This window comes from Anguilla rostrata, chromosome 1, assembly GCF_018555375.3.
Source record: "Anguilla rostrata isolate EN2019 chromosome 1, ASM1855537v3, whole genome shotgun sequence".
NCBI lineage: Eukaryota > Metazoa > Chordata > Actinopteri > Anguilliformes > Anguillidae > Anguilla > Anguilla rostrata.
The window spans coordinates 81,781,527-81,808,147 of record NC_057933.1 but is presented as its reverse complement, the minus strand read 5'-3'; the positions used below and the strand labels follow the sequence as shown (position 1 = coordinate 81,808,147).

The 26,621-nt window shown below is 48.0% G+C and overlaps 1 protein-coding gene across 3 annotated transcripts; it reads left to right on the top strand.

Annotated features, from left to right (window-relative positions):
* Positions 1-51: 51 nt before the first annotated feature.
* On the top strand, positions 52-26,034 carry ncam3 (neural cell adhesion molecule 3). 3 transcript variants are annotated; one of them, XM_064305283.1, is made up of 16 exons: positions 56-282; positions 2,540-2,611; positions 3,099-3,296; positions 6,707-6,874; positions 7,608-7,745; positions 8,041-8,158; positions 9,351-9,505; positions 15,818-15,951; positions 16,773-16,908; positions 18,213-18,380; positions 18,764-18,883; positions 20,609-20,736; positions 21,210-21,381; positions 22,410-22,605; positions 23,373-23,504; positions 24,502-26,034. In XM_064305283.1, the coding sequence occupies exons 1-16, from the start codon at positions 204-206 to the stop codon at positions 24,545-24,547; spliced, it is 2,160 nt and encodes a 719-aa protein (XP_064161353.1). In that variant the 5' UTR covers positions 56-203; the 3' UTR covers positions 24,548-26,034. The 3 variants fall into 3 exon arrangements, with proteins under 3 accessions (XP_064161370.1, XP_064161353.1, XP_064161361.1); XM_064305291.1 differs by having other exon boundaries at positions 58-282; positions 6,707-6,829; XM_064305300.1 differs by lacking the exon at positions 23,373-23,504 and having other exon boundaries at positions 52-282.
* Positions 26,035-26,621: the final 587 nt, after the last annotated feature.

Here is a 26,621-nt window from a genome sequence, read left to right as displayed (position 1 = left end):
CGGTGATGGATTTGAACCGAAAACTTCAGGGGGAGGGAGGGGGATTTGCGGTGGACGTGCAAAGATTTTGGAGATTGTGGGGTTCCTGTCTACTCCACTTTCTGCCTATAAAACGGCAGTGAGCATGCCGTTACCCAGTTATCTCGTGAGGAAGTTTGTTCGCTACAGGTGTCACGGACTTAAACCATCGCATTGACGCTCCAATGGCTGGAGTACGACTAGGGTTTAACTTCGGTGTTTTATTATTGTTGCAGCTGCCATTATCGGTTACAAGTGTGACAGGTAAATATAAACATTATTTAAATTTTTTTTGTTCTGTATTCCGATACTTTTTATTTAAGAATCAAATCAAAGGGGGTGGGGGTAATTTGAAAGCATTCGCTATTTAATTTTTGGCTGGACCGCAACAGCGGGGCCAGCCCTGTAAACGCAAATGTCTGTGACAGTCAGCCAGTGATGAAGTTACACCGCGCATGTCTGTGACTGAGTGATGGAGTTACACCATTGGTCGGCCGGTTCGGTCCAGCCGTGTATTAGGTTTTGACATTTCATTTATGTTCGCATGTTTTATTCCCACAACATCGTCGCAATGGAATGAGATTATAATGAATTAAGGACGAGGTTTAGCATTTACTAGTTACCGTTAAGATTTCTTAGATTTCATATGTCTGGTGCTTCTGCGTCTGTATGTGCAATGTAGAATTTTATATTTCGTATTAGGAAATAGAATATTGGTTCTCTCAAGAATCAACCTATTATTGCTGACTCAACACAGTGACACGCTGAGCTTAATGCGGTAATAGCTTTGAAAAGGGTAGTCTAGAAAAATAGTTGTTCCATATTAACGTGTCACTGTGATGAGCAACAGGCCTATACGCCTCTGTTCTTTAGCGATCCTTAACGTGATGAGGTCGAATAAATGAAATCGAGATTTCTACGAAATGAGCGGTGTGCGTCATATTAATTTGACGCTTCTTACTGCCAACGTAAACCATAGTAGCAGATTCACATGATTCAAGGAGTAAGAGTAGGTCGAACGATTCCCCTTGAATGAAGTCGTTGTTTTTGGTCTGGATATCATATAGAACATATGGATATAGTGGTGGATTTAGTCACTGGCAGTAATAGATGGCTTCCCTTCAGAAATGATAGGCCAGATCGGATGGTGGAGTACACCGTTGCCAGGTTATAGTTACTGGTACACTGCTGACACACTGTTGAGGATGCAGATTGGATGGGGATGGGTCTGTTGTTTGGTACTGATGTTTGGAATGTGAAATGTGAGAAGTTTAAAGCAATGCTGTGGCTTTGGGAATGTCAAAGGTGGAAATGCCATCACTGTCAACTTGAATATTTATCTTTAATCCCATTGTAAAAATATATTAAAATGTTCATACTGATGATACTGGTATGATCGTGCATTGCTATTCTGTATTATTTGTTTTAGTTGTATTATTTATCAGGGCATTGAGATAATGTCTTTATATTGTGTGGTTATTGTGTGTTTAAAGCTCATGTTTGTGATGCCTGGTTAACCCTATTGCACAGGAATATGTACGTAACGCCTCATAGACCAAACCAAAATACAGTCCTTTGGCTATGAGCTGAACATAATCTCTGTCCTGCTCTTTCTCTCTCTCTCTCTCTCTCCTTCTCTCTCTCTCTCTCTCTCCCTCCCTCTCTCTCTCCCCTTCTCTCTCTCTCTCCCTCCCTCCCTCTCTCTCTCTCTCTCTCTCCCTCCCTCCCTCCCTCTCTCTCTCTCTCTCTCTCTCTCTCTCTCTCTCCTCCCTCCCTCCCTCCCTCTCTCTCTCTCTCTCTCTCTCCCTTCTCTCTCTCTCACGTTGAAGGCCAACTCCAGCCTCAATGCAGGAAGAACTAGAGTGTCATTCAGGAAAGCAGCCCTCTGCCAAAAACTAAGAACAAAGCCCCAGAGAGCCATTTATACTAAAATAAAGCTGATGTGCATGCACACACATACGCACGCACGCGCACACATACACACACACACACACATACACACACACACACGTGCGCAGACACATGCACACACACAGACACGCGCGCAGACACATGCACACACACATGACTAGACTCATAATTTGTGATGGATCCATAATGAGTGTTTTGTTTGTATTAAAACTTAGACCTTATCTCTGATGAGCTTTCATCAATGTGCACAAATGCTGTATCAGTCCATCTCTTACTGATCCTTATCTGGCTGATATTATTATTTACTCTGGACAGGTTGAATATTGAAGTCAAAAATACATGCAATACTCTAGGAGGCTTCATTGTGCTCCCATGCATTTATGGAAAAAATGTTAAGTTTGAGTTTTCTAGAGAGTGATATCTGTTTTTCTCAACTATTTTCTGAGCATTCAGTACCCAATTACTAACAAATAGGCTTCAGTTGAGGACATTTTATTCCCTATTGAACATTGAAGGGGGAATGAACCACGGAACACCAGCTGGTGCTTTGTTTATTAGCTGCAATAAAATAAAAATAAAAATACGCTCTCTTTTTGTGTTTGCTTCCCAGCGCCTAAAGTTGAAATTATTTCCAGTGCCCAAGACGTAGAGGTGGGAGTGAGACACCTGCTTCTCTGCAAAGGTTTGTGCGTGTCCCTGAAATTCTCTTTGTGAGTGAAAGACAAAGCTCTTCCTGATATGAGGCTATGAATTCAACTGCAGTTTCTCTCTGGTATTCCAATGTTGATGTCTGTTTTTTGGCGCATTTATGTGAATAATTTTGCGCACAGTCCATTTTAAAACAATGAACTGACCAGACAGAGGTGACGACTGTGCGTGTGCCTGACGTGTCCGTGCGTGTGCCCGTGTGTGAACGTTTGTGTGTGCGGGTGACTTTGGACTCATCTCATGCTGCGATAAAAAGAGAAACCAGTAACCATAATGCATGTTTGTTTGCATCACCTGTGCCCTCTAGGGCAGCTCTGCGTATGCATATTACTTAACATACTGCATATTGTTTAGTTTGGCAGAGTGTGAGGCCTAGCACTGCAGCGTTTCTCATTAAACGTTCAGACTGCATTGGCACTCTCAGCATAACACTTCCTTGTTTGCGGTTATCTGCTCTGCAGCTGGTGCCGATGGGAGGATGACGTGGCATAAGGACGGGGCGGATGTAGACGAGGACCAGGTAGTGGTGGAAAACGTCGACGAGACTTCGTCGAAACTGATCATCGAGAAAGCCAGGATCGAAGATTCCGGGCTTTACTCCTGTAACGTCGAATTTGATAGCGGTGACGGGAAAGCCACTTACCAGCTCTTTGTCTACCGTAAGACAGCTCTCATCTGGTCCCTGCCACCTATCCCTAAACTGAACATTTTTAATGCAAAGCACGTCATGGACCTGGCTTACAACTCACCCACTCACTCACACACTCACTCACTCACTCACTCACTATCACACTCACTCACTCACTCACACACACACTCACTCACTCACTCACTCTCACACTCACTCACTCACTCACACACACACTCACTCACACGCTCACTCACTCACTCACTCTCACCCACTCACTCACACACTCACTATCACACTCACTCACTCACTCACACACACTCACACACTCACTCACTCACTCACACACACACTCACTCACGCACTCACTCACACACTCACTCACGCACTCACTCACACACTCACCTACACTCACTCACTCACTCACTCACTCACTCACATACACACTCACTCACTCACTCACCCACACACACACACACACACACACACTCATTCACCCACTCACACACTTACTCACTCACTCACTCACCCACTCACTCACATACACTCACTCACTCACTCATACACACACACACTCACTCACTCACTCACCCACACACACTCACACACACACTCACTCACCCACTCACACACGTACACACACTCACTCACCCACCCACTCACTCACACACACACTCACTCACTCACACGCTCACTCACTCACTCACTCTCACACACACACACACACACACACACACACACTCACTCATACATGCAAACACTCACTCACTCACACACGCACACACTCTGTCACTCACATAATCAATCACTAACACATTCTCTCATTCACACATGCACACATTCACTCATTCACTCTCTCACTTTTACACATGTGCAGTCAATCACTCACTCAAGTTTAATAGGTTGAAGAGTCTCCACAAGGAGGAGCTACAGTATTAGCAATCAAGCTCATGTATCTGAAATTGTTGAGATTTCACATCAATGACACTGCGTCCTTGTTTCTCTTCGGAGGACATGTAAAGGGAACATTACTGACATTCATAATTGTTTTTTTTTTTACTTTCATTGACACAGCTGTCAATGTAACCTATCTATAGACGCTTTCGACGGTAACAACATAAACAAACGTTACTGCGCATGTGCGTTGTTCTGGCCCTAGCTTAACTTCCGGCAGACTACCGCAAACAATCAATAACAACGGAGTCCCTTTAGACTATTTCTGATAACAAGCAAAATAAATAACAAGTAAATTATGTTAGCTAGCTAGTTAAAACTATGTCAAGCCAGTATTATTTGGGGTTACCAGTCGAAGAAAAGAACCATTACTTGGCCAAACTCAAATGCGATAACGTTACACTACTAGAAAAACAAGCGACAGAAACAGATAACTGTTGACAGTATTGCACCTTGCGGAACATCATACATTCCTTGCATAATCCATAACTATTCTGGTTACATGCACATTCTTGTGTAAAAAGTGCACTCTTTCTATTACATTGCTGAAAAACGATGATTACATGAGACACAAAATGGGGCTAGTGCTGGGCAGCATGTGTAGCCAATGCAATTACTATAGGTATTTATTTGTATAGCATGCATTGATGGAAAAACATCGTGGCTCTAATAGTTTGGGTCATCTTGCTAGGTTAACGCAACAAAAATGATCAGGCAATGCAACACTGTCAAGTCATTGGAAACAGGTATCAAAACGTTCGTTCAAAACGTAGCTACAGCGTATCAACTACTAGCATTGATCTAACGTTTCTGTGTATAATTTATACAATGTTAGCTACGTTTAGCTAGCTAGCTAGCTACAATTAATTTAGTTAGCTAATTGTTCATAACTATTGAAGGCTTGTTACTGGTCAGCTAGCTATTAGCTATCGCTTATCATGAGTTTGTTACCTGAAACAAAGTCAGTGCTACAATGAGAGCACCTATTCGACCACCTTCGTTCGACAGACAGGAAAACGTAAACTGGTTTGCGACTATACACGAAATAGGTGAAATATCGGTAACAACCTGTACCTAGTTAAGTAGGAAAAATGTCCTTGTTATCCTCCCGTGGTTATTTTTTCAACACTTTCACGATTTTTTTTCTGTGCCGGCAAATAAGTCAGAGGTGGTCCAGCGCTAGCTTTTAGTTGCTAAAGGGGACGTGTATCCACAACCCTATATAAATTAATGGAACTTAAAATAAATTTGCTAGCATACTGTATAAGTGTCCTGTCTTGCGTATTTGAGGTTAATATGAGAAAGGGTGATCCCTATCAGCACGTCTAGGAATCCGTACATATTCACTGTTGTCACTCAAGTCGCAGGACGCAAAATAGCCGTTAGGAAAGCAGTTTGAATGTATGAAGCAACATCTGCGCCATTGGCTTTAATGGGTCACGATGAGATAATTACGAGCGTGTTGCTTGTCTTAAAGTTGATATAGTAAATAAGGCTGTATTGGTATTAGTAAATGTGTATGTATGAAGTTGATTTATTTATTTATACAGTTTATTATGTGTATTTTTACAGGACTTACATTTGAATAGGTAATGATGTCCAGTTATACGAAGTAACGGGCACGCACCAGCTACAATAATCGCAGGGATTCCATCAATTCGTTTCACAATTCCCAAGTGGGGTTACAAAGTTAAATAATGTATTTTTACAAATTTTCAAAATGGCATTTGTTCCAAGTTGCACCACACAGCACAACAACCTGAGCCCAACGTCAGTCTGCTCATCAGTTTTACTTTCACTCCGTTTGTAATCGGTGCCATATTAGCCAGTAAACACAAACCGAATAATAAACAAACACAGACCGGAAGTTAACTTAGGGCCAAGCGCATAACCTTGGCAACGCGCGTGCCTCCGATGAAAGCGTCTATAGAGGCGGATATTTATTGGTGCAGCTGATGTTAAGCACCTTGCTCAAGGCCACACGTTTGAATCAGACAATTAAACCTAGTTTCCTAACCATTATGCTACACTTCTGCAACACTATTATGTAACCTACTGTTAGTTGTGAGTTGAAAATGGCTCTTAGTTCTAGGAAAAATATGACCTTGTATGTCAACAGCTTCTAATCTCTTTACACCATCTCCCCTTGTTTATGTGACCGATTTGTTTTGGCAGGCACATATACAATAAACAATGAAAATGAACGACCCCGACAAATAAATAAAAAATAAAATAATAAGAATAACAGATTAAGCAAAATGAATACTGAGGGAATGATACTGTATAATAGTAACAATAACAGCAGTAATTATGCTCAGATTAATAGCAGAAGCAATAATAATGTTGGTGACTACTGGAGGGAGTAAGTATTCTTCTTCAGGACCTGCGTTTCTCTCTTTTCTCCCTGTCACACTGCCACCCCCTCTCCAACCCCCCGCCCCCGCCCCCGCCCCCTCCCTTACCTCCCGAACCCTCTCCTTTGTGCAGAGAGGCCAAAGTTCGTCGCCACGCCGACGTACCACGAGTTCCTGGAGGGCCAGGACGCGGTGCTGCCCTGCGCCGCCGAGGGGCTGCCAGCCGTGGACGTGAAGTGGCGCAGAGCGTCTGAGGGTAGGGGTCTGGACATCGCGGCGGCCGCGTCTGCCGTCCTGTGTGGTATGGGGCCTCCCTTCTCACGTTTCTGCTCCTGGCGCTGTCTGTAGGGGGCGTGCAGAGGTGTCGATGGTGGGCAAACTGGTGAGGGGGAGACTGGCCGAAGGTCGCCGATTCGTCCCGCTTTCGAATCGGGAGATGTTTCCTGTTTCTGCCCCTTAACCCTCCGCCCCCCCCCCCGCCCTCCCATCGGCGACGGGGATGGGAAACATCTCTGTTGACTGGTATGAGTGCACGTTTTCTGGTTGACAACAAGACCAGATCAGACAGGGCACTGTTTGGGGAGGGAGGGCTCCTTCTGTGGCCACCTAGTGGTGAAGTAAAGGTACTGGCGTTACCAACGGGGAGTCGCTCGCTCAGTCAGTGGGAGAGCGAGAGAGGGATATCACGGTCTATGAAACAGTCCTGCCTCTTAATGTGACCACCACCATTGGTGCCCTTGGAGAGAGTGTGGCCTGGATTCAATCACAGCTTATTCTTAACTTTGACCTACGATTACAAGAGCGTTAGTCTGACCAGGTCGTCATGGCGATGGATGAATTCGCCAAATTGCGTTAAAGAAGGAAAGAAAAACATTGCCCTTGCTTGTCATTTCTGAGCTGAGTTCAGAACGGATGTTGATTGGGTCCACGCCTGTGTGCTTCTCAAAGCTTAATTTTGCATTAAAAGCGAGTGCGAGGATGGTTTGACGGTGGTGCTAACGCGCTACTCTGCCGTGTCACGTGACCCTCTGCAGAGCGAATCAGCATGCTGCCGGACAACAGCCTGAAGATCGCCAAAATCGAGCGCAAGCATCACGGCACCTACACCTGCGAAGCCTCCATCCGCAACCGGCCTATTTCCGAGCAGCTCCCCATTTCTGTTGTGGTCAACGGTAAGGTGCACAGAGTGGACCGAAACCACGGGTATTTAATAAAAATTAATTATGTTTGAGATACAGCACAATTGCATTACAGCCAGAATTTGGTGGGTTATTCCCAGGTGAGCTTGCTAGTCATTTTTTCATCCCATGTTATAACAATTGAATGACAGAACTCCACAGGACATGCAGGGCAAGCCATTTTGGCTCAAATATGGGATGTTCCAGTTAGCGCGGGGATTCAGCTCCTCCCTCTTTTGTGACGATCCATTCCCCCTCACTTTCACATTCACTGTGCTTGTCCTTCCAGCACCCCCGACTGCTGAAATCCACGAGAAGAAGAAAAATGTCCTGGCAGGACCCAGAACCAACGTGTCCATATCCTGCCTGGTCAATGGATTTCCCACCCCAAATATCTCCTGGACCAGGTGACTATGCTGGGCCTACCTAAGCAGCCGCCGTCGGCGATGCATCACTAATGGGGGTACTGTGGCATGCTGGCTGACTCGGCAAACTGTGTGCAACTCAGAGGTTCCAGGTTGGATTGCTACACAGAGCTTTGCGGTTGTATCCTTGGGCAAGGCCTATATTGGGCTGCTGGGTGGCGCATCCTGTTAAGGCACTGTTGTAGAGCACAGGTGAGCCCCCAGGTCCAGGCTTGAATGAGGCATGATTGAATTGGATGAGGTGTTATTGCCGTTAATCTCATTCAGGATCAGGGAGAGTTCAGTCAGTCAGGATTTGTGTCTCATTGCTCTCTAGCGACCCCTCCTGGCTGATCGGATGCTTGCAGCCTGCTTGCAAAAAGCTGTGCGTGAAGTGTGTCCCTCCAACTCGTGTCTGTGCAAGCTGAGCTTGGGGGTTGCATTGTGAAAAGAAGCAACTGATGACATCACAAGATTTGGACGAGAGTGATTTTTTATTTAGACTTTCCTGCATCCGCTGTGGAGATTGCAACATGTACATGATCGAGCATTCCAAATTAGGGATAAAATGGCGTGAAAGATGTAAAAAACCTGTTATTTTGTAAATGTTTAAGCCACACTGCTAAAAAAAGTTGATCTCAACAAGTATTTTAGTCTTATATTTAGACTTAAAATCTTATTTCTATGACATCTTAGCTAAATAATAACTCTTGCCAATGAGGCGAGACAGTTTGACTCATTTCAAGATTGGCCAGTGGGGTAAGAAAATTTCACTTGTCAAGCAAGCCTTAACTTAAAATAAGCTAATATTTTCTACTTGAGAAAAAAAAGAAAAAGATTTTAAGTCTCATTACAAGACTGAAACACAATGTTAAGTCGGACGTATTTTGCAGTGTGCATAAGTGAAAATGTGAATGGTGATGTGAATGTGTGAATGTAAAGGCCAGTCTGTGTGTTTTTATGCACGTGTGACCGGGGGCGTGTGCCATTCGCCGTGGCGCCTAGCTTCGCCGTGTTTACGTGTTCGTCTACGTCTCAGCGCGGTGTTAATGTAGCGTGCCGTCCTGCGTCCCGCAGACAATCCTCCTGCTTCCTGTCCGTCTCCCCTCGGTATCTGTCTGCGCTTAATGTGCCGTAGAGCCAAAATGGCTTCCATTTCCTCCCAGAGTTCATCGTGTCCCCGTTCCCTCCGCAGCCCCCCGCTGTCGGACGCCACCCGCTACCGGTTCAATTCGGACAGGAGCGAGCTGATCATTCCCTCGGTGGTCCGGAGTGACTTCGGCGAGTACACGTGCGTCGCCGAAAACAAGATCGGAGAGACCCGGGCCAGCTTCACGCTCGACGTCACGGGTACAGCTCTTTGGGGAAAAGCCCCTTCATCGTGTATTTATTTTATTTTTATTTGTGCAAAAGGTTTATAGATTTTTTGGGGGTTTTTTTTGCAAATGATTTCTCAAACATTTGTTATTCATTTTCCTTAAAGAGTTTACCAAACCAGGTTTAAAGTCATAAAACCCACTGTCTGACACATACTTGGTAACACCAAGTATGTGGTGATTGCAGTTATTACATATTTATATTGGACCGAATATCCGAATAGCCTGCAGTGGGAGCACAGCAAAGGCACGAACCATTGAGGTAATGAAGGCCAGGGAAGCCCAGATGTATTTGTGTGGTTCTGGCCTTTAATCACAAGCCCACTTCAAAGGTAAAGTGACAGTGTTTCTCAGTGTTTACACTGTTAACCTTCACATGCACTGTCGAGGTTCATCGAATTCTGCTGTACACTGCTGCCTGTGAAACCGACACGTCCTGTTTTAAATTTAAATAAATAAGACTATAGCATCGCTAATGAGGCTAAGGTCTGTATTCTGTAAGGCTTGCGATGGAAAGTCCCCATTTCAAATTGTCTGTTTTGTTTGTTTAATGGCGTAAATGTGACGGTACGGGTGCTGGGACCCAGGCGCAGAGTGCAAAAAAACACGAAACTCAAAAGGGAGAAAATTAACAAAGACTTTACTTACAGAAAGGCAAACAAACAGGGAACAGAAAGGACTCGAAGGGCAAAAACACAAACTCAAAAAATATCTAAATAAAACAGAAAACAAGAGGAACTCACAAACATGGGCAGGGCAGAACACAGGCAGGTATAATACGGTCAGGAAACAAACACAAACAGGTAAAAAACGCAGGCAGGTACAATGGGTCTGAGGAAACGCAAATCGGGAACAAACACAAGCAGGGCAGAACACGGGAAGGCAGAGCACAAGGGAAGGTCAAACAAAACACAGTCAGGCACAAAATACAAGCAGGTACATACGGTTTGCAACATTGGAAACAAACACAAGGAACCAGCACCCGAGTCAAGGGAACAGAGAACTTAAATAGACAGGGGTAACAAGACACAGGTGAACTCAAAAAACAATCAAACCAGAAGGAGGGGATAAGACACAGGTGGGAACAATGATGGGATAACGAGACAATGAAACAATCATACAATTAACAGGGGGGGAGCAGGACACAAAACAGAAGTGCCGCCATCTGGCGGCCCAACAGGGGAAACACAGACAGGAAAACAGGACCATGACAGTACCCCCCCCCCAAGGGACGGCTCCTGACGTCCCAGGAGGCCGACCCGGGGAGGGAGTCAACAGAGGGTGGGGGCTAGAGACAGGAACAAAACAAGAACAAGACTCGGGGCTGGAGGGGAACTCGGGGCTGGAGGGGAACTCGGGGCTGGAAACAGGACTCAGGGCAGAAACAGGACTGGACAGGAACAGGACGGGACTCAGGACTGGAACGGGAGAGCAGGACTCGGGACTGGACTCGGACGGGGGAACAGGACTCGGGACTGGACTCGGACGGGGGAACAGGACTCGGGACTGGACTCGGACAGGGGAACAGGACTCGGGACCGAACTCGGACGGGGGAAACAGGACTCGGGACTGGACTCGGACGGGGGAAACAGGACTCGGGACTGGACTCGGACGGGGGAAACAGGACTCGGGACTGGACTCGGACGGGGAAGGATCGGGATGGACTCGGGGGGAAACAGATCGGGATGGGCAGGACCCGGGCAACACGGGGAGACTCAGGGCTGGGCAGGACCCGGGCGACACGGGGAGACTCAGGGCTGGGCAGGACTCGGGCGACACGGGGAGACTCAGGGCTGGGCAGGACTCGGGGAAACTCAGGGCCTGCACATCGGGCGACACGGGGAAATTCAGGGCCCGCACATCGGGCGACACGGGGGAAACTCAAGGCCCGCACATCGGGCGACACGGGGGAAACTCAGGGCCCGCACATCGGGCGACACGGGGGAAACTCAGGGCCTGCACATCGGGCGACACGGGGAAATCAGGGCCCGCACATCGGGCGACAGGGGGGAGATCAGGGCCCGCACATCGGGCGACACGGGGGAAATCAGGGCCCGCACTCGGGCGACACGGGGAAATCAGGGCCGCACATCGGGCGACACGGGGCAGGAAACTCAGGGCGGAATGGGCCGGAAACCGGGGGGACTGCAGGGGCAACGGGCGACAACGGGAAACTCAGGGGGCACGCAACATCGGGCTGGACACTGACGGGGAAACAGGGCGCTGCACATCGGGGGACTACAGGGGAATTCAGGGCAGCATGCGGGCGAGGACACGGAAACTCAGGGCCCGCACTCCGGGCGACACGGGGAAATTCAGGGCCCGCACTCGGGCGACACGGGGACTCAGGAAACCAGGGGGGACTCAGGAAACCAGGGGGGACTTGGACAGGGGCAAGGCAGACATACAGGACAGGACTGAGACGGGGCACGACAACACTGGACTGGGTTGGACAAGACTGACGGGGAAACAGACTGCCAGATACTGGCACAATCGGGGGACCTACAAGGACAGACACAGGGACAAGCAGGCGGGGAGGCACACAGCGACACCGACGGACACACAAAGGGACAGGCAGACAGGGAAGGCAAGGGGGGAGCCCAACAACTGACATAGGAACTGACACACAGGCAAACAAGACAAAACACACGCGGACTGGCACACTGACAGAGAGGCAGACAGGCGGGCAAACACGTTGGCCGATGGGCTGACGGCTTGGGGGGCAGACAAACAAGCCAACAAACTGGCTGACACACATACAGGTAGACCAACAGACAAACAGGCGGGCAGACAATTAGACAGGGGGGCCGGGGAACACACGGACACACGGTTGGGAGGACGAACACCAAAGGGAGAATGGACACCAGGGGGAGCGACGAGACCGGGGGAGGGACGACCACTGGGGGGAGGACGGATTCCGGGGAAGAGACGATCACTGGGGGAAGGACCGACACCGGGGGAGAGACGACCACTGGGGGGAGCGACGAGACCGGGGGAGGGACGACCACTGGGGGGAGGACAGACTCCGGGGAAGAGGCGACCACTGGGGGAAGCGACGACACCGGGGGAGGGGCGACCACTGGGGGAAGCGACGACACCGGGGGAGAGACGATCACTGGGGGAAGGGCGAACACTAGGGGGAGCGAGAACACTAGGGGAAGCACGAACGCCAGGGGAAGCACGAACGCCAGGGGGCAAGGTGTGGACACTAGGGGGAGCGAGAACACTAGGGAAAGAACGGACACTGGGGGGCGTGAGAACACTAGGGGAAGCACAAACGCCAGGGGGAGCACGAACGCCAGGGGAAGCACGAACACCAGGGGAAGCACGAACGCCAGGGGAAACACGAAGCCGGGCAAGGTGGGACACTAGGGGAGAGACACTAGGGAAAGAAGGCATGGGGGCGTGAGACATAGGGGGAGCACGAGCAGGGAGCACGAACGCCAGGGGAGCACGAACGCCAGGGGGCAAGGGGGACACGGGAGAGCAGAACACTAGGGGAAGAACGGACACTGGGGGGCGCGAGAACACTAGGGGGAGCACGAACGCCCAGGGGGAGCACGAACGCTAGGGGGAGCACGAACGCCAGGGGGAGCACGAACGCCAGGGGGAGCCGAAGGCTAGGGGGCAAGGCAGGCGGCTTAGCCTGCGGGGCGGCCAGAGCAGTCTGCGGCGGCCCCTGCGGGACAACAGATGGGACCGTTGTCCTCTCCGGGCTCTGGACGGCTCTGGAGGCCTCTCCGGAGCTCTGGACGGTTCCGGAGGCCCCCCCAGGGACTCGAGGCGGCTCGGAGGCTCCCTGGGGCTTGAGGCGGCTCCGGAGCCCCCCGGGGCTCGAGGCACAAGTACAGCCCAAACTTGGGTGTAGCAGGCGGCCTCCGTGGAAGGGTCAGAGCAGGCGAGGCCTCCGGGGCTGGAGGCGGCTCTGGGGGCCTCTCCGGGGCTGGAGGCGGCTCTGGGGGCCTCTCCGGGGCTGAGGCGGCTCTGGGGGCCTCTCCGGGGCTGGAGGCGGCTCTGGGGGCCTCTCCGGGGCTGGAGGCGGCTCTGGGGGCCTCTCCGGGGCTCGAGGCGGCTCTGGGGGCCTCTCCGGGGCTCGAGGCGGCTCTGGGGGCCTCTCCGGGGCTCGAGGCGGCTCTGGGGGCCTCTCCGGGGCTCGAGGCGGATCTGGGAGCCTCTCCGGGGCTCGAGGCGGATCTGGGAGCCTCTCCGGGGCTCCAGGTGGCTCTGGGGGCCGCTCCGGGACTTGAGGCAGAGCAGGCCGTGAAGGCCGCTCCGGGACTTGAGGCAGAGCAGGCCGTGAAGGCCGCTCCGGGACTTGAGGCAGAGCAGGCCGTGAAGGCCGCTCCGGGACTTGAGGCAGAGCAGGCCGTGAAGGCCGCTCCGGGACTTGAGGCAGAGCAGGCCGTGAAGGCCGCTCCGGGACTTGAGGCAGAGCAGGCCGTGAAGGCCGCTCCGGGACTTGAGGCAGAGCAGGCCGTGATGGCCGCTCCGGGACTTCAGACAGAGCAGGCCGTGAAGGCCCCTCCGGCACTCGGGGCAGAGCAGGCCGTGAAGGTCCCTCCGGCACTCGGGGCAGAGCAGGCCGTGAAGGTCCCTCCGGCACTCGGGGCAGAGCAGGCCGTGAAGGTCCCTCTGGGACTTGGGGTGGAGCAGGCCGAGGGCCCTGCCATCTGGGCTGGGCAGGGGACAGGAACACAGACCACAGCTGTAGGGAACCCGGCTGGGCAGCCGGACGGGACCGGCGGGACCCCCGCGGGCCGGACCCTGGGAAGATCGCAAGCCGAGACCCCTCAAAAGGGTCAGGATCCGCCGGCTGATCAGCTGGAGGTCTGGCCGACCGGGAGGCAGCCCGACCACGGCGCCTCCGCGACCGCCCGCCCCGGGCACTGGGAGGTTCAAGCTCCCACCACCCCGATGGCATTTTAAACAAAAAAAAAAAAACAAAAAAAAAAAAAAAAACTTCTGCTGGGTCCCAAACTGGCTGGTTCCTTCTGTGACGGTACGGGTGCTGGGACCCAGGCGCAGAGTGGAAAAAAACACGAAACTCAAAAGGGAGAAAATTAACAAAGACTTTACTTACAGAAAGGCAAACAAACAGGGAACAGAAAGGACACGAAGGGCAAAAACACAAACTCAAAAAATATCTAAATAAAACAGAAAACAAGAGGAACTCACAAACATGGGCAGGGCAGAACACAGGCAGGTATAATACGGTCAGGAAACAAACACAAACAGGTAAAAAACGCAGGCAGGTACAATGGGTCTGAGGAAACGCAAATCGGGAACAAACACAAGCAGGGCAGAACACGGGAAGGCAGAGCACAAGGGAAGGTCAAACAAAACACAGTCAGGCACAAAATACAAGCAGGTACATACGGTTTGCAACATTGGAAACAAACACAAGGAACCAGCACCCGAGTCAAGGGAACAGAGAACTTAAATAGACAGGGGTAACAAGACACAGGTGAACTCAAAAAACAATCAAACCAGAAGGAGGGGATAAGACACAGGTGGGAACAATGATGGGATAACGAGACAATGAAACAATCATACAATTAACAGGGGGGGAGCAGGACACAAAACAGAAGTGCCGCCATCTGGCAGCCCAACAGGGGAAACACAGACAGGAAAACAGGACCATGACAGTAAAAAAAAACAAAATGTATTTTGAATTTGTGTATGTATTACAGCCCAATGTTGTCACTCACAATAGACAGCCGCTCAGGAGAAGCTGTGCAAGTAGACATTTACACACGAATGGTCCTCCATCAAAACATCTTTTAGGTACACAGGGCCAAGTGCAGTGTTGCTTAGCTGGAGGTTTAACCACAGGTTTCAACCTTGAGACAACAGAGCTGCATCACAACTGGAAGAGCTAATCCTTATTTCCACGGCTTTGGAGAGCTGTTCCAGTTGTGATGCAGTTCTGTGGTCTAGAGGTTTAAACTTGAGACTTAAACTCCAGCTAAGCACACTATAATTGACCCAGAGCATTGAGGGGCCCTACTGCACTATTTAGTTAGAATGAAGATGTGTCTACATATTTAGCATAAATGTACAATACATCTCCTTCACATATTGTTCATTAACAGAACGTGAAAAATATTTGCCCCACTTTAAAAAAACAATCTTGACCCCTCAACCCCCCTCCCCCCCACCCCCTTCCCAAAGGAAGTAACTGAAGAACGCTGTTCATGTTAGTTTTATCTTTTTTTGGAGGGTGTTGGCCAGAGACCAATCACAATGCAGCATTTCCGGGATCCATCTTTCTTCTTCTATTCTTCAGTGCATCCGGCAGTGTCCCTGAGCAAGGCTTCCCTGGAGGTGGAACCTGGGAGGACTGCCTCCATGACGTGCGAAGCCTCCGGACACCCCCCTCCCAGAGTTCACTGGGTTCGCAAAGGCACCAACGTGGAACTGGTGAGAGAAACTCCCCTTTCTCTGCATTTTCGGCTGAGAGTAGGAAAAAAGAGAAACTAGAAATTATCGTGTTGTCCGATTACTAAGTGTACTATTTCACATGGGAGACATGGGTGTTTGATAACATTTTTAAATAAATAAATGATAGAATAATTTTAAAAATGTGTTTTGTGTTAAGTCAGGTTCCCTTTGTCTAATATTAAATTTTGTCTAAAGACCTGAAACCACTCAGTGTGACAAATATGCAGTACTAGAGGAAATCGGGAAGGAAATATTTTTTCATGGCACTGTATACAAAGAAACACAGCCACTTTACGCTGGACACATTTTCCCTTGTGTTTTGTGAGGTTGATTTTTTTTTTGTTTGTTTAATAAACCATGTAAAACCGACAACCTTGGAGTCAATGGATGAATGTTGGAATGTGCGTAGAAGAACTTAGTGGATTCAATTAGAAAGCCCATACAAAATAAAATACTGTACAATAACAGAGTTGTGTTTCATTAACTTATTCTCTTCAAGTTTGGCTTCAACGGATTAGTTTTTTTTCTGGGACTCATATAGAGTTAGACATGGGCGCGTCTGTCTCCATGCCTTTACGCTGGTCATGGCCCAACAAAAATCGTGTACAAAACAAGCCTGGTGTTCAAACTCTCCGACTCTCCCGTTTGGCTTCACAAAGTTGCTTGTTTCTTGGGCAAGCAGAGCAGGGGCGTCATGCCTTTGCCTGGTTACTGTTGCCGGGCAACTCCCGCTTCGTGCTTCTCGTGCTTGCGGGCCGGCGGGGCGAGCGTCCCCTGTGTGACCCTGTGTGTGTGTTTAGACCCCCAGCAGCGCCCGAGCGAAGGCCAAGGGCCCCACACTGGAGTTTGAGGCAGTCCAGCCCGCAGACGGTGGCCTGTACACCTGCGTGGGCCTCAGTGACGTTGGGAACGACACCGTGGACTTCAGCCTGGAGAGTAAGACTGACCTCCCTCCTTCCCCCCTTTCTCTCTCTCTCTCTCTTGCTCTCTCTCTCTCTCTCTTTCTCTCTCTCTCTCTCTCTCGGTACTGTCTGGCTAAGTGCGGATAACGGGCCAAATAAAATCGTCCCATTATACAGACCCATGCCTGTCAACATCAATAATGACATCTCACAACACTGGCCCTTTACTAATTACCACTGTTCGTGTCACATACCACAGCCTACTGTAGCACTGTCCCAATAAGAGCTGTCAATCACATGTAGGACAGAGTGACATACTGCAAGCCATTGACTTGGTGTGTGATTCGCATGCTAAGCACCAACGTGCTGGTCTATGGCGTGTGTGTTTGTCCGGCACTTGTCCTGTAGTTAATTTTCAAATACTGTGACTTTAACATAACCTCAATGAGGAGACTTCAACGTGTATGAACTTATCACATTGACCAGCTGAGCACATTTCCTGAGAATAGTCCGAATGGCCTTGACGGAACAGAAGAAGGAGAAGAAAAAAAAACAGACATGTTTGAAATTTGCGTAGCGGACGACCTTGTTTAAGGTCACGTGCGTAGCGGGCAGCCGATGATCCTCCAGGGCCACTTTCGGAACACGCCCAGTTTAAATGGCGGAACTGATAACAGAGCACAACCCTATCAGAGCGCTTAGGGCTGAACTCTCGGCCTCGTAAGGTCCAGTTCATGAAGTGAAGGACACGACTGCTGTATTCAGTACATCACTGAATGTTGAACAAGTGTTGAGTCATAAAAGAATCTGGTACATATTTTCCTACATGTGTTAAACTTTGTTGAATTTGGCTATATCAGGGTTCTAAACGTGCATAAATGTTTATTTTATTGTTTGATGGATGTTAAGAATGTATGTTTTCTATTTTTTATTAGTTTTCATACATTAAAAAACATGATGTTTTGTGCTTACATATTTTTCTCACTCATCCTCTCTGTTTTTCTCCTTCCTTCCTTCTCTGTGCTATCCTCTTCCTCCCTGTCTCCTTTTCTACCTCACCTGTCCCTCTCCCTCTTTCCCTCTATCATGTCATCTTTTTCTTTTTTCTCCTTTCCTCTCTCCCTCTTTCTCACTTCCATTTATGCTTCTCTCATCTTTCCCTTTCTCATTTACTCTTCCTCCGTCCCTCCGTCCTCTCCTGTCATCATTCCCTCATACTCTCTCTCTCTCTCTCCCTCTGCCTTTCTCTCTCTCCCTTTCTCCTCATCTCCCTCCCTCACCCCCCCCCCTCCACCCCCCTCCCCGTCTTCTTGCTCCCCGTTCCTCTCCGTGCTCCAGCCTGGCCGGGAGCTCCGTCCCAAATTGGGGTGAGCCCCGGGCCCGCCTCGGCTCGCCTCTCCCTGGACGCCCCCCCAGTCAACGGGGGGACCCCCATCACCCAGTACGTCCTGGAGTGGAGGAAGGAGAACGAGGGAAACAGGAGCCGGAGAGTGGTCCAGTCCGCCGGTAAAGACGCCATTCCAGCGCTGCTTCCGTAACGCAGCCATGTTGTGCACTGGAAGGCGGAAGAAGCTCACGCCTTCTAATCTTAATCCGTCTCAATGCGTTTCGTATTCTTGCGTCTGCATTTCTGAACGTGGGTTTAATTATGTTTTTAATTACTTTTTATCCTACGTATCGTCAGTTAAAACTAGAAAATAAATAGGACACCATTATTATTATTATTATTATTATTATTATTTTGCAACTTGTGTAAACAATCATCCAGTGTTTGCTGTCCTGATAAATAAAGAAAAAGCGTTTTTTTCTGAAGGATGTGCTGAAAGATGTCGTGTGATGTAAATGGCAGCGTGTGTTCCTGACTCACCTGTTCTGCATCCTGTGGCCAGAACCCCTGGTCCTGCCGGCCCTGGAGCCCTACACCTCCTACCTGGTCCGCCTCGCCGCCACAAACCGCCTGGGACAGGGGGGGTTCTCCAGCGAGCGCGCCGTCCGAACCCTGGCCAAGCGTGAGTGTCACGTGGAATTAATCCCCCCCCCCCCTTTTTTTTTGTTGTTCTGTTATTATCTGCAACAAAGGCTTAAAAATAACTGATTAAATTTTTTTTTTTTGATCAGTTGTTTTTGTATTGTAGCAGGAAATGTACATTTTGAGAGTACAGTACATCATTCTTTCTGCTACTGTTCTGTTTTGTTCCTTGGAGGTCTGAGAATGTGCCGGGGTCGGGTTGAAAGAAATTTCTCTGAATTTCCTCTCATGTTAATAGTTATAGCATTTTTATGAAATTCGTCTTCTCTTAAACTGCGCAGCTGTTGTATGTTCATGGGGAGGATCAGTGTGTCCCCTTACGGAAAAAAATCTAATTTCCCCCCGTGAATATAACCTTTTCACATGCGAGTTAAAATATTCTCATGTGAAAAGAAAATCTCACATGTGAACTGGACGTTTTCACATGTAATTGGCTTCTTTTCATATGTGAATGAAAATGTCCACATGTGTAAAGGAAAGAGGTCACATGAAGACATGTGAAATTTGTATCATCATATGTGAATTACAAATGTTCACATGTGATAGGCTTTTTTTCACATGCGAACTCAGTTCAGACATGTGAAAACCCAACATTTGTCACATGTGAAATTTGCATTGTCACATGGGAATTCCACACTTTCAAATGTGAACTTCAATTTTCACATGTGAAAACAAAACATGTGTGTTGAAATAAAAGGCATGGGTTACTTTTTCCTCTCCTCTTGTAAATGGGATTATTTTTGTCATTCACATGTGTACTCTTCACATGTTGGGTGTTCACATGTGATTTTCACACGTGATTTTTTTCTTGACGGTTGTCATTATTCCTGCCTCTGTAAGCCCCTCATTACTTTGCTTTAGTTCATTACGAAGAAATGCTCATTTGTATTCAGTATTTGTCAAATGATATGCATTGTCACATTCAGACTACACTGATGAATGAAATGTCATCTCATGAATTGTGGTAGGCTGTAATTGACATGTATTATCTTTCGTTTTTTTTTTTGATGTATGAATTTCTGTAAAAATAATCCATTATCACATCACCACGCACATGACATCACCTGCTCGCCGATGACATCATCCACCATCCATCACTTGCCCCTCCCATCCTCTGCCCTCTGCGATGACCTCGCCGCCATTGCGTCATTCCATTGGCTCCTGCAGAAGGTAAACTGGGGGCATTGTGGGAACTGGGCAGAGCAGTTCTTTCAGACAAAAGATCGTTGTCACAGCAGGAATGCATGAAATACCGGAAACAACATATGTGCGGAAGTGCTATTCACAAATACGCACAGCTTACGCAATGGGCATTTCAGCACTAGACGCACAGGAAGTTGACTAGGTCATCTATAGTATGTTGCCATTTGTAGCTTCAGGTTTAGATGCAGTGCACCTGTAACAGCCGTGTAACTGTTCTTATTAGCGGATGTCATGTCCGTAGCAGCAGAATAACACGCTCCTGTAGCCGTCCTGTTGTTTCCATGGAATCACGCACGCCTGTAGCAGCCCTGTATGTGTTGCGCAATAATTTGTAGCTGTGGCGGTTCAGGTTCCGCCGAGCGGCGTCAGTGAAGTAAAGACGCGTACGCGGCGCGCAACGTTCTTGCAAGGTTACGGAAAGCGTTGTGTGAAGGTTATGAGCCTGCTGGGAGGTCGAGCGTTATTCCTCGACTCTCATTCGCTGGTGCCTCTGTCCCTCCAGGGGAGCCGGACAGACCCCTGCTGATGGACAGCGAGGCCCAGGTGGAGAAGAACTCGGTCTCCGTTCCCATCATGCAGCAGGACAACGGCAGCGAGCCCGTCATCCACTACGTCGTACGCTACTGGCCCGTGAGTCTTTAGGAAACAGAACGACCTGTTCCAGTGATCCAGCGCTTCAGCACTGTCCGATCGGCCATTATCCGGCCCAGCTCAGCTTATCAGAGACAACGTCGGCAGTCTGTACTACACTGAAAAAAAATGTTTTGTGGCAAAACCTAAAAATCTTTACGTTTAATTTTATGGCCAATTTGTTACACCTGTATTTTTTTTTTTTTTTAGGTTTCATTCAAAAAATAACCTAAAAATTTTCAGTTGAGAAAACCTGATTCGCGTAAATTGAAGCCACAACACAACACAAAAGAAACAAATTACAGTAAAAATTCCATCTTTATCCATGAAACATTTTTTTCTGTGTATAGTATAGTATCGTGACCCCCCCTCTCAGCTGATCAATCTGGGACCTCCTCCACCCAGCACTCACCAATCAGAGCTCTCCCCCACTCACCACTCACCAATCAGGATTGTCCTTTTCTGGTCCACAGGACATGGAGGACGAGGCGTGGAAGGAGATAGAGCTCCCGGCCAACGCCACGGCGATCAATCTGGCAGGACTGCAGTACAACACCAGCTACCACCTGGAGGTCCGGGCCATCAACCCCATGGGGTCCTCCCGCTCTGCCCACTTCAGCGTTTGGGTGCCTCAGGCCAGCGCTGGTATGTGGAATAAATGCAGGGTGTTGGGGGGGGGGGACTCCTTGCCTGACACATGCCAGAGCAGCAAGCACTTCCTGCATTGCTGACAGGGCATTTAGAATGCACAACCCTTTTCCAGCGGTTGGGTTCAGGGTCAAATTCAAGGTCAGATGCAAAGATCAAGGTCAAATTCAAGGTCAATATGTTTTTACCGTTACCATCTAAAGTTGGTAGTTTCGTGGACAAATAACCAGAATAACTCTGTTTCAGAGACAAATAAAGTTGATTCAGTCATGCAGCATTGAGAGGAAGCACCCAATGCGAGCGTTCGTCTCATCTGACTCCCAGCAGAACTACTGCAGACATAGTCTTACACAGTCACACCCGTAAATCGAAACACTGCAAACATACCGTTTATGAGTATGGCTGCGTCTGTGCTCTAGTTTGATCACATGGCCATGCAACACAGAGCGTTCTCACACCCAGTTATATTTTCTAAATTGAACACGACAGGAAGCTCGCCCTTGTGATTTTCATAAGCGAACCTGGACAGAATATATGCGTCCTGGTTTTACATGCAGAGAAAAGGCAAAGAAATCCTAGGTTCTTCCTCAGTAGGAATCTGTTCCAGTGCAGCTCAGAGGGTAAAAAATGTTCCACGCATGCATGCATTTGATTACATACATGCAGATCATGGCAAAAGAAAAAAACTGCGTCAACAGAACAATGTAATAAAAAGAACCCTGTATATAAATACCAACGTATGAATGTAAGAGGCGTCGGTCATACTGTTTTCTTATTGGTCAGCATGCTTCCTGCCTCAGTATCCATCACTCGTCAGTCAATCATTCCTCTGTCCTTTCGCTTTAAATCTTCACAGGAAAATCAACCGTGATGGAGTAATTTTAATGACGATAGCATACATGTGGTGCTGTTAAGAGATTATGATTTAATAATTACAGCTCCCCCCACCCCCCCTCTCTCTCTCTCTCTCTCTCTCTCTTTCTCTCTGTCTCTCACTCCCTCTCTCTCACACTCCCCCCCTCCAGTCCCAAAGACCGCAATGGGCAAAGGAGCGGTGATAGCCATCGTCATTTTGATCTTCCTGCTGTTGTTGGTTGCCGTGGACGCGACCTGTTGCTATGTCAACCGCTGCGGACTGCTGATGTATCTGGCTGTTAAGCTGCTGGGCGAAAAAGCGCCAGGGCTCAAGTCTGTAGAGGAAGGAGACGGGGACAACATTGTGTAAGAGCATGTCTGCTGACTGACAACACTGTGGGTCTGTGTGTGGGTCTGTGTGTGTGTGTGCGTGTGCGCGTGCATGCGTGCGTGCGCACGTGCGGGTGTCGTTTGTGTATGTGTGTGCATATGTGTGTGCACGCGTGCATGCGCACTTTTGCGTGTGTGTGTGTGTGTGTGTGTGTGTGCGCACGTGTGTGTGTTTGCATGTGTGTGTGTGTGTGTGTGTGCGTGTGCTTGTGTGTGAATGTGTGATTGTCTCTGCATGTGTGTGCGTGTGTGTGTGTGAGAGCACCCTCCTCTGAGCCCTGCTGTGTGTGTGTTGTGTGTGGGTATGTGTTTGTGTGTGTGTGGGTATGTGTGTGTGTGTGTGTGTGAGAGCACCCTCCTCTGAGCCCTGCTGTGTGTGTGTGTGTGTGTGTGTGTGTGTGTGGTAGTATCTTGTGTGTGTGTGTGTGTGTGTGTGTGTGTGAGAGCACCCTCCTCTGAGCCCTGCTGTGTGTGTGTATGTGTGTGTGTGTGTGTGTGTGTGTGAGAGAGCACCCTCCTCTGAGCCCTGCTGTGTGTGTGTGTGTGTGTGAGAGAGCACCCTCCTCTGAGCCCTGCTGTGTGTGTGTATGTGTGTGTGTTTGTGTGTGTATGTGTGTGTGAGAGCACCCTCCTCTGAGCCCTGCTGTGTGTGTGTGCGTGTGTGTGTGCGTGTGTGTGTGTGTGTGCGTGTGTGTGAGAGCACCCTCCTCTGAGCTCTGCTGTGTGTGTGTCCTTTAATGCAGAGACGTGAAGTTGAATGGGTTAAGAGCTCAGAGAGGGAGCATCCCAAAACAGCAGCAGCAGCAGCAGAATGGGGCACAGAATGGGGTGCAGATGGAGGTCACGTGCGACAAAGCACCCCTCACCAAATTCGAGTAGGTGCCCGGTCCCAGACGAGTGGAATCAGCTGACCTTCATCCCAGGACAGCTGAATTCCACAAAAAATGGCAGAGAGAGGTGCCCTGGAAAGTCTGTGCGGTTCTAGCTCTAGAGTCACTGTTAAAATGCGGCTTTGCCCCATTTCTGTTTGGGGAGAGAAATGGCAGAGACAAGCCATTCATAAACCTGATCTTCATTCTCAAGAGTATCCGTCTTACTTTCACAGCGTTCAGTACAGCAACCAGCCAACGGCGCCCACATCCACCATAATTTTCCATACGAAAGTTTGTTTATTAACATTACCAAAATAAAAGGAAAGCCCCTCCCCCCATTCGTCACCAGGACAACGACAGTTGGCTCACCCCTTCACTTTGGTGACGGCAGAGCCCAAACTCAAACCTGCAGGCATTTGGCTATAGTGAACAGCCATGCCCCCCCTGCATCGCTGTCTGAGGCATCAGAAGCCCTTCATCTTGCCTTCTACCTTGTGTACAGTTCTCTGTTGTAGATACTGTATGCCTGTATGACACACTCTGAATAGGTGTTCCCATAGAGTGGTCTTGTCTGTTATGGTGGTTATTCTTAGGAAAATAGCTATGCCACAGAATTTTACCTCAGTGAATCAAAACAGCAAACCGAAGGCCGTCTGGGTAGTGTAGAGGTATAAGCACTGGCCAACCACCGCAGAGTGAAGGTACGTGGCAGCCACGACCAGTTGCGCGTGAGCCGGTTAGTCCGAGTGCAGCGATTCCTTGGGTTCCTCTGCTGCGGCCATTGCCGAAAAAAACGCGTTGCCTCATCCTGCCATTTTTTGACACCCAATTTTGCGACTCTCTCGTGGCTCTCTCTCTTTGATGGCGCAAAAAAAAAAAAAAATAAAACAGGAATGGCGTCCTGCACTCTGCTTTATGCGCGTAAGCAATCCGCGCCCCCCTGCAACGGTTTCTATCGGGCCTAAAGGTTCCTCTTTTTAAAATGCTGCTTCCCCTTCAGGAAAGCCTCGCCAGCTTCTGACCCAGCCACGGAGGACAGGAAGTGACATCACCAGATCACGACGCCCCCAAAAACACTGGTCCGGTAGGAAGAAGAGGCTGACCACATCCGGGATTAAACGGGGGGGGTGGAAAGGCGACGTTCTATTTTGCGATTACAGGGAGCGATTGCGGTGCAAATCGGGGAGAGTGAACCGCGTCTCTGTGTAAAAGCAGAGTGGGGGGAGGACGGTGAGGAGAAACGGGTCTGGCTGGTGTCACAGGTAGTTGGCACTTGGTTGATGTGCACCCGTTAAAGATCGACAACGAATGATTAGGGATGAATGAGGTGTAGCACCACCTCTTTGGACGAGCAGGGTTGACATGGCACCTTGTAATGCATGTGTGTGTGTGTGTGTGTGTAAAGTTTTGGTAGAGTTACTACAGTATGTGTCACTATCCGTAATTTAAAAACATAAGATACTCATTTGGTTTTGCTTTTAAGATATCCAGTCGATCCTCTGTATAAAGATCCTTTTAGGCAGCTAAATGTCTTTCTGCAATAGGCTGAAACATTCATCAGCATTCTTGTATTTTACCAATGTATTTTTGCATTATATATTTTTCTTCAGTATTTCTACATCAAAATACAACATTCACAATGAGAAATGTCTTGGTCATGAGAAAAATGTGTACAGATGAGAATGTGAGGCTGTGGATTTTTTAAATTTTATTTTATTTTTTGTTTGTTCTGTATATTTTATGTATATACACACTATTTACGAATTCAAATTTTGTTGTACAAAATTAATGGAAATAAATGGAACTACAGTGAATTTTAAATGTTTTCGAAACTTTAATCTATTTGCATTCATGCTTTTTCAGCTGTGCTGTTTCTTTGAAATGTCCAGAATACACTTGATATCAAAAGATATCAATTATCAGTCAAACTGCCAGATTTGCTGATAGGCAGAGCAAACTGTTGGATCAACCTTCATCAAAATGTATAACTCACAACCAGATGAAACTTCATTAAGTTACAACAAATATTCACGTCAAATCTAAAGACGCGGTACAACTACCTTAACACGATTAACAAAGGTTACAGGCATGGACAGTCACACAAGAAATGAATGAAAGAAAATAACAAAATCACATCGTGTTTGTCCCAAAGTAATTTAAGGATGTGCCAAGACCAAAATTCAAAAACCTAAAGACAAGCAGAATATTCCAAAAAACCAGATATGAAATGTAGAACGCCAGACCTAAATGTAGAACTCATTTACTTTTACACATTACTGAAGAGTTGTGGCACACACTAACATGATTTAAGTTGGAGCCCTGACATTATGACCAAGATTCCTAATGGAGGAGCATCATTGGCTAAGAGGTGGGCCAATGAGGAAAGAAAGTATATAAGCTGAGAGAAATGCTGAGAATATTCCGTTTTTATCCAGGAAGTGCCTCAGAATGATGATGTGACTTTGGAAAATGATATACTGTACCTCGGTACACTATCGTAACTAAATAAATAAAAAGTGTAATTTTTTCCCCATTTTTGTTTTCCCTCATGAATGCGTTTTGTTGAGAGGACATTCTCAAAGCACCGGATTTATTAATCTCCTCATTTGTAAGCAAAGGAAAATATTGCTGTATATATTTTTTTCATTTTGTATTGCTTTAGTAAATGTCCAGCTGTACAAATGGATGGTATGCAAAAACATAATCGGTGGATAAACAGCCTCTGCTAGATGTCTGAATGTAACGTAATGATCAATTATCACTGATGCTGTGATGTGTGTCCTTAAAAAACTATGTTGCAACTATATTTACATTTTAGTTATAAACCTTGAAGTAGTCCGGGTGTCCTCGATCTAACAACCCTGTGTGCAACGTGTGGAAATTTGAAAGTTTTAGCATGATCTTGTCATATTTTCTTGAAAGTTTGCAAAGTAATTTCACCCATCCTGGATACCGTTCAAGCAATTTAAGACATGATTTTGATGCTGGCAAAGGAACCTGTTTATTTTGTTTCATCAGTACATGTTTTGTTGTGATATAGCCATTTTTTAAACGATTACAGAACAATAGCAGTGTTAAGAGAGATTGGATCAGTCATACAGCAAGGCCTAACATTCATTT

Coding starts and splice junctions, on each gene's coding strand:
- ncam3 (XM_064305283.1), top strand. CDS start 204: ATGGCTGGAGTACGACTAGGGTTTAACTTCGGTGTTTTATTATTGTTG. Junction 2,612..3,098: donor ACACCTGCTTCTCTGCAAAG/GTTTGTGCGTGT, acceptor TCTGCTCTGCAG/CTGGTGCCGATGGGAGGATG. Junction 6,875..7,607: donor CGCGTCTGCCGTCCTGTGTG/GTATGGGGCCTC, acceptor GACCCTCTGCAG/AGCGAATCAGCATGCTGCCG.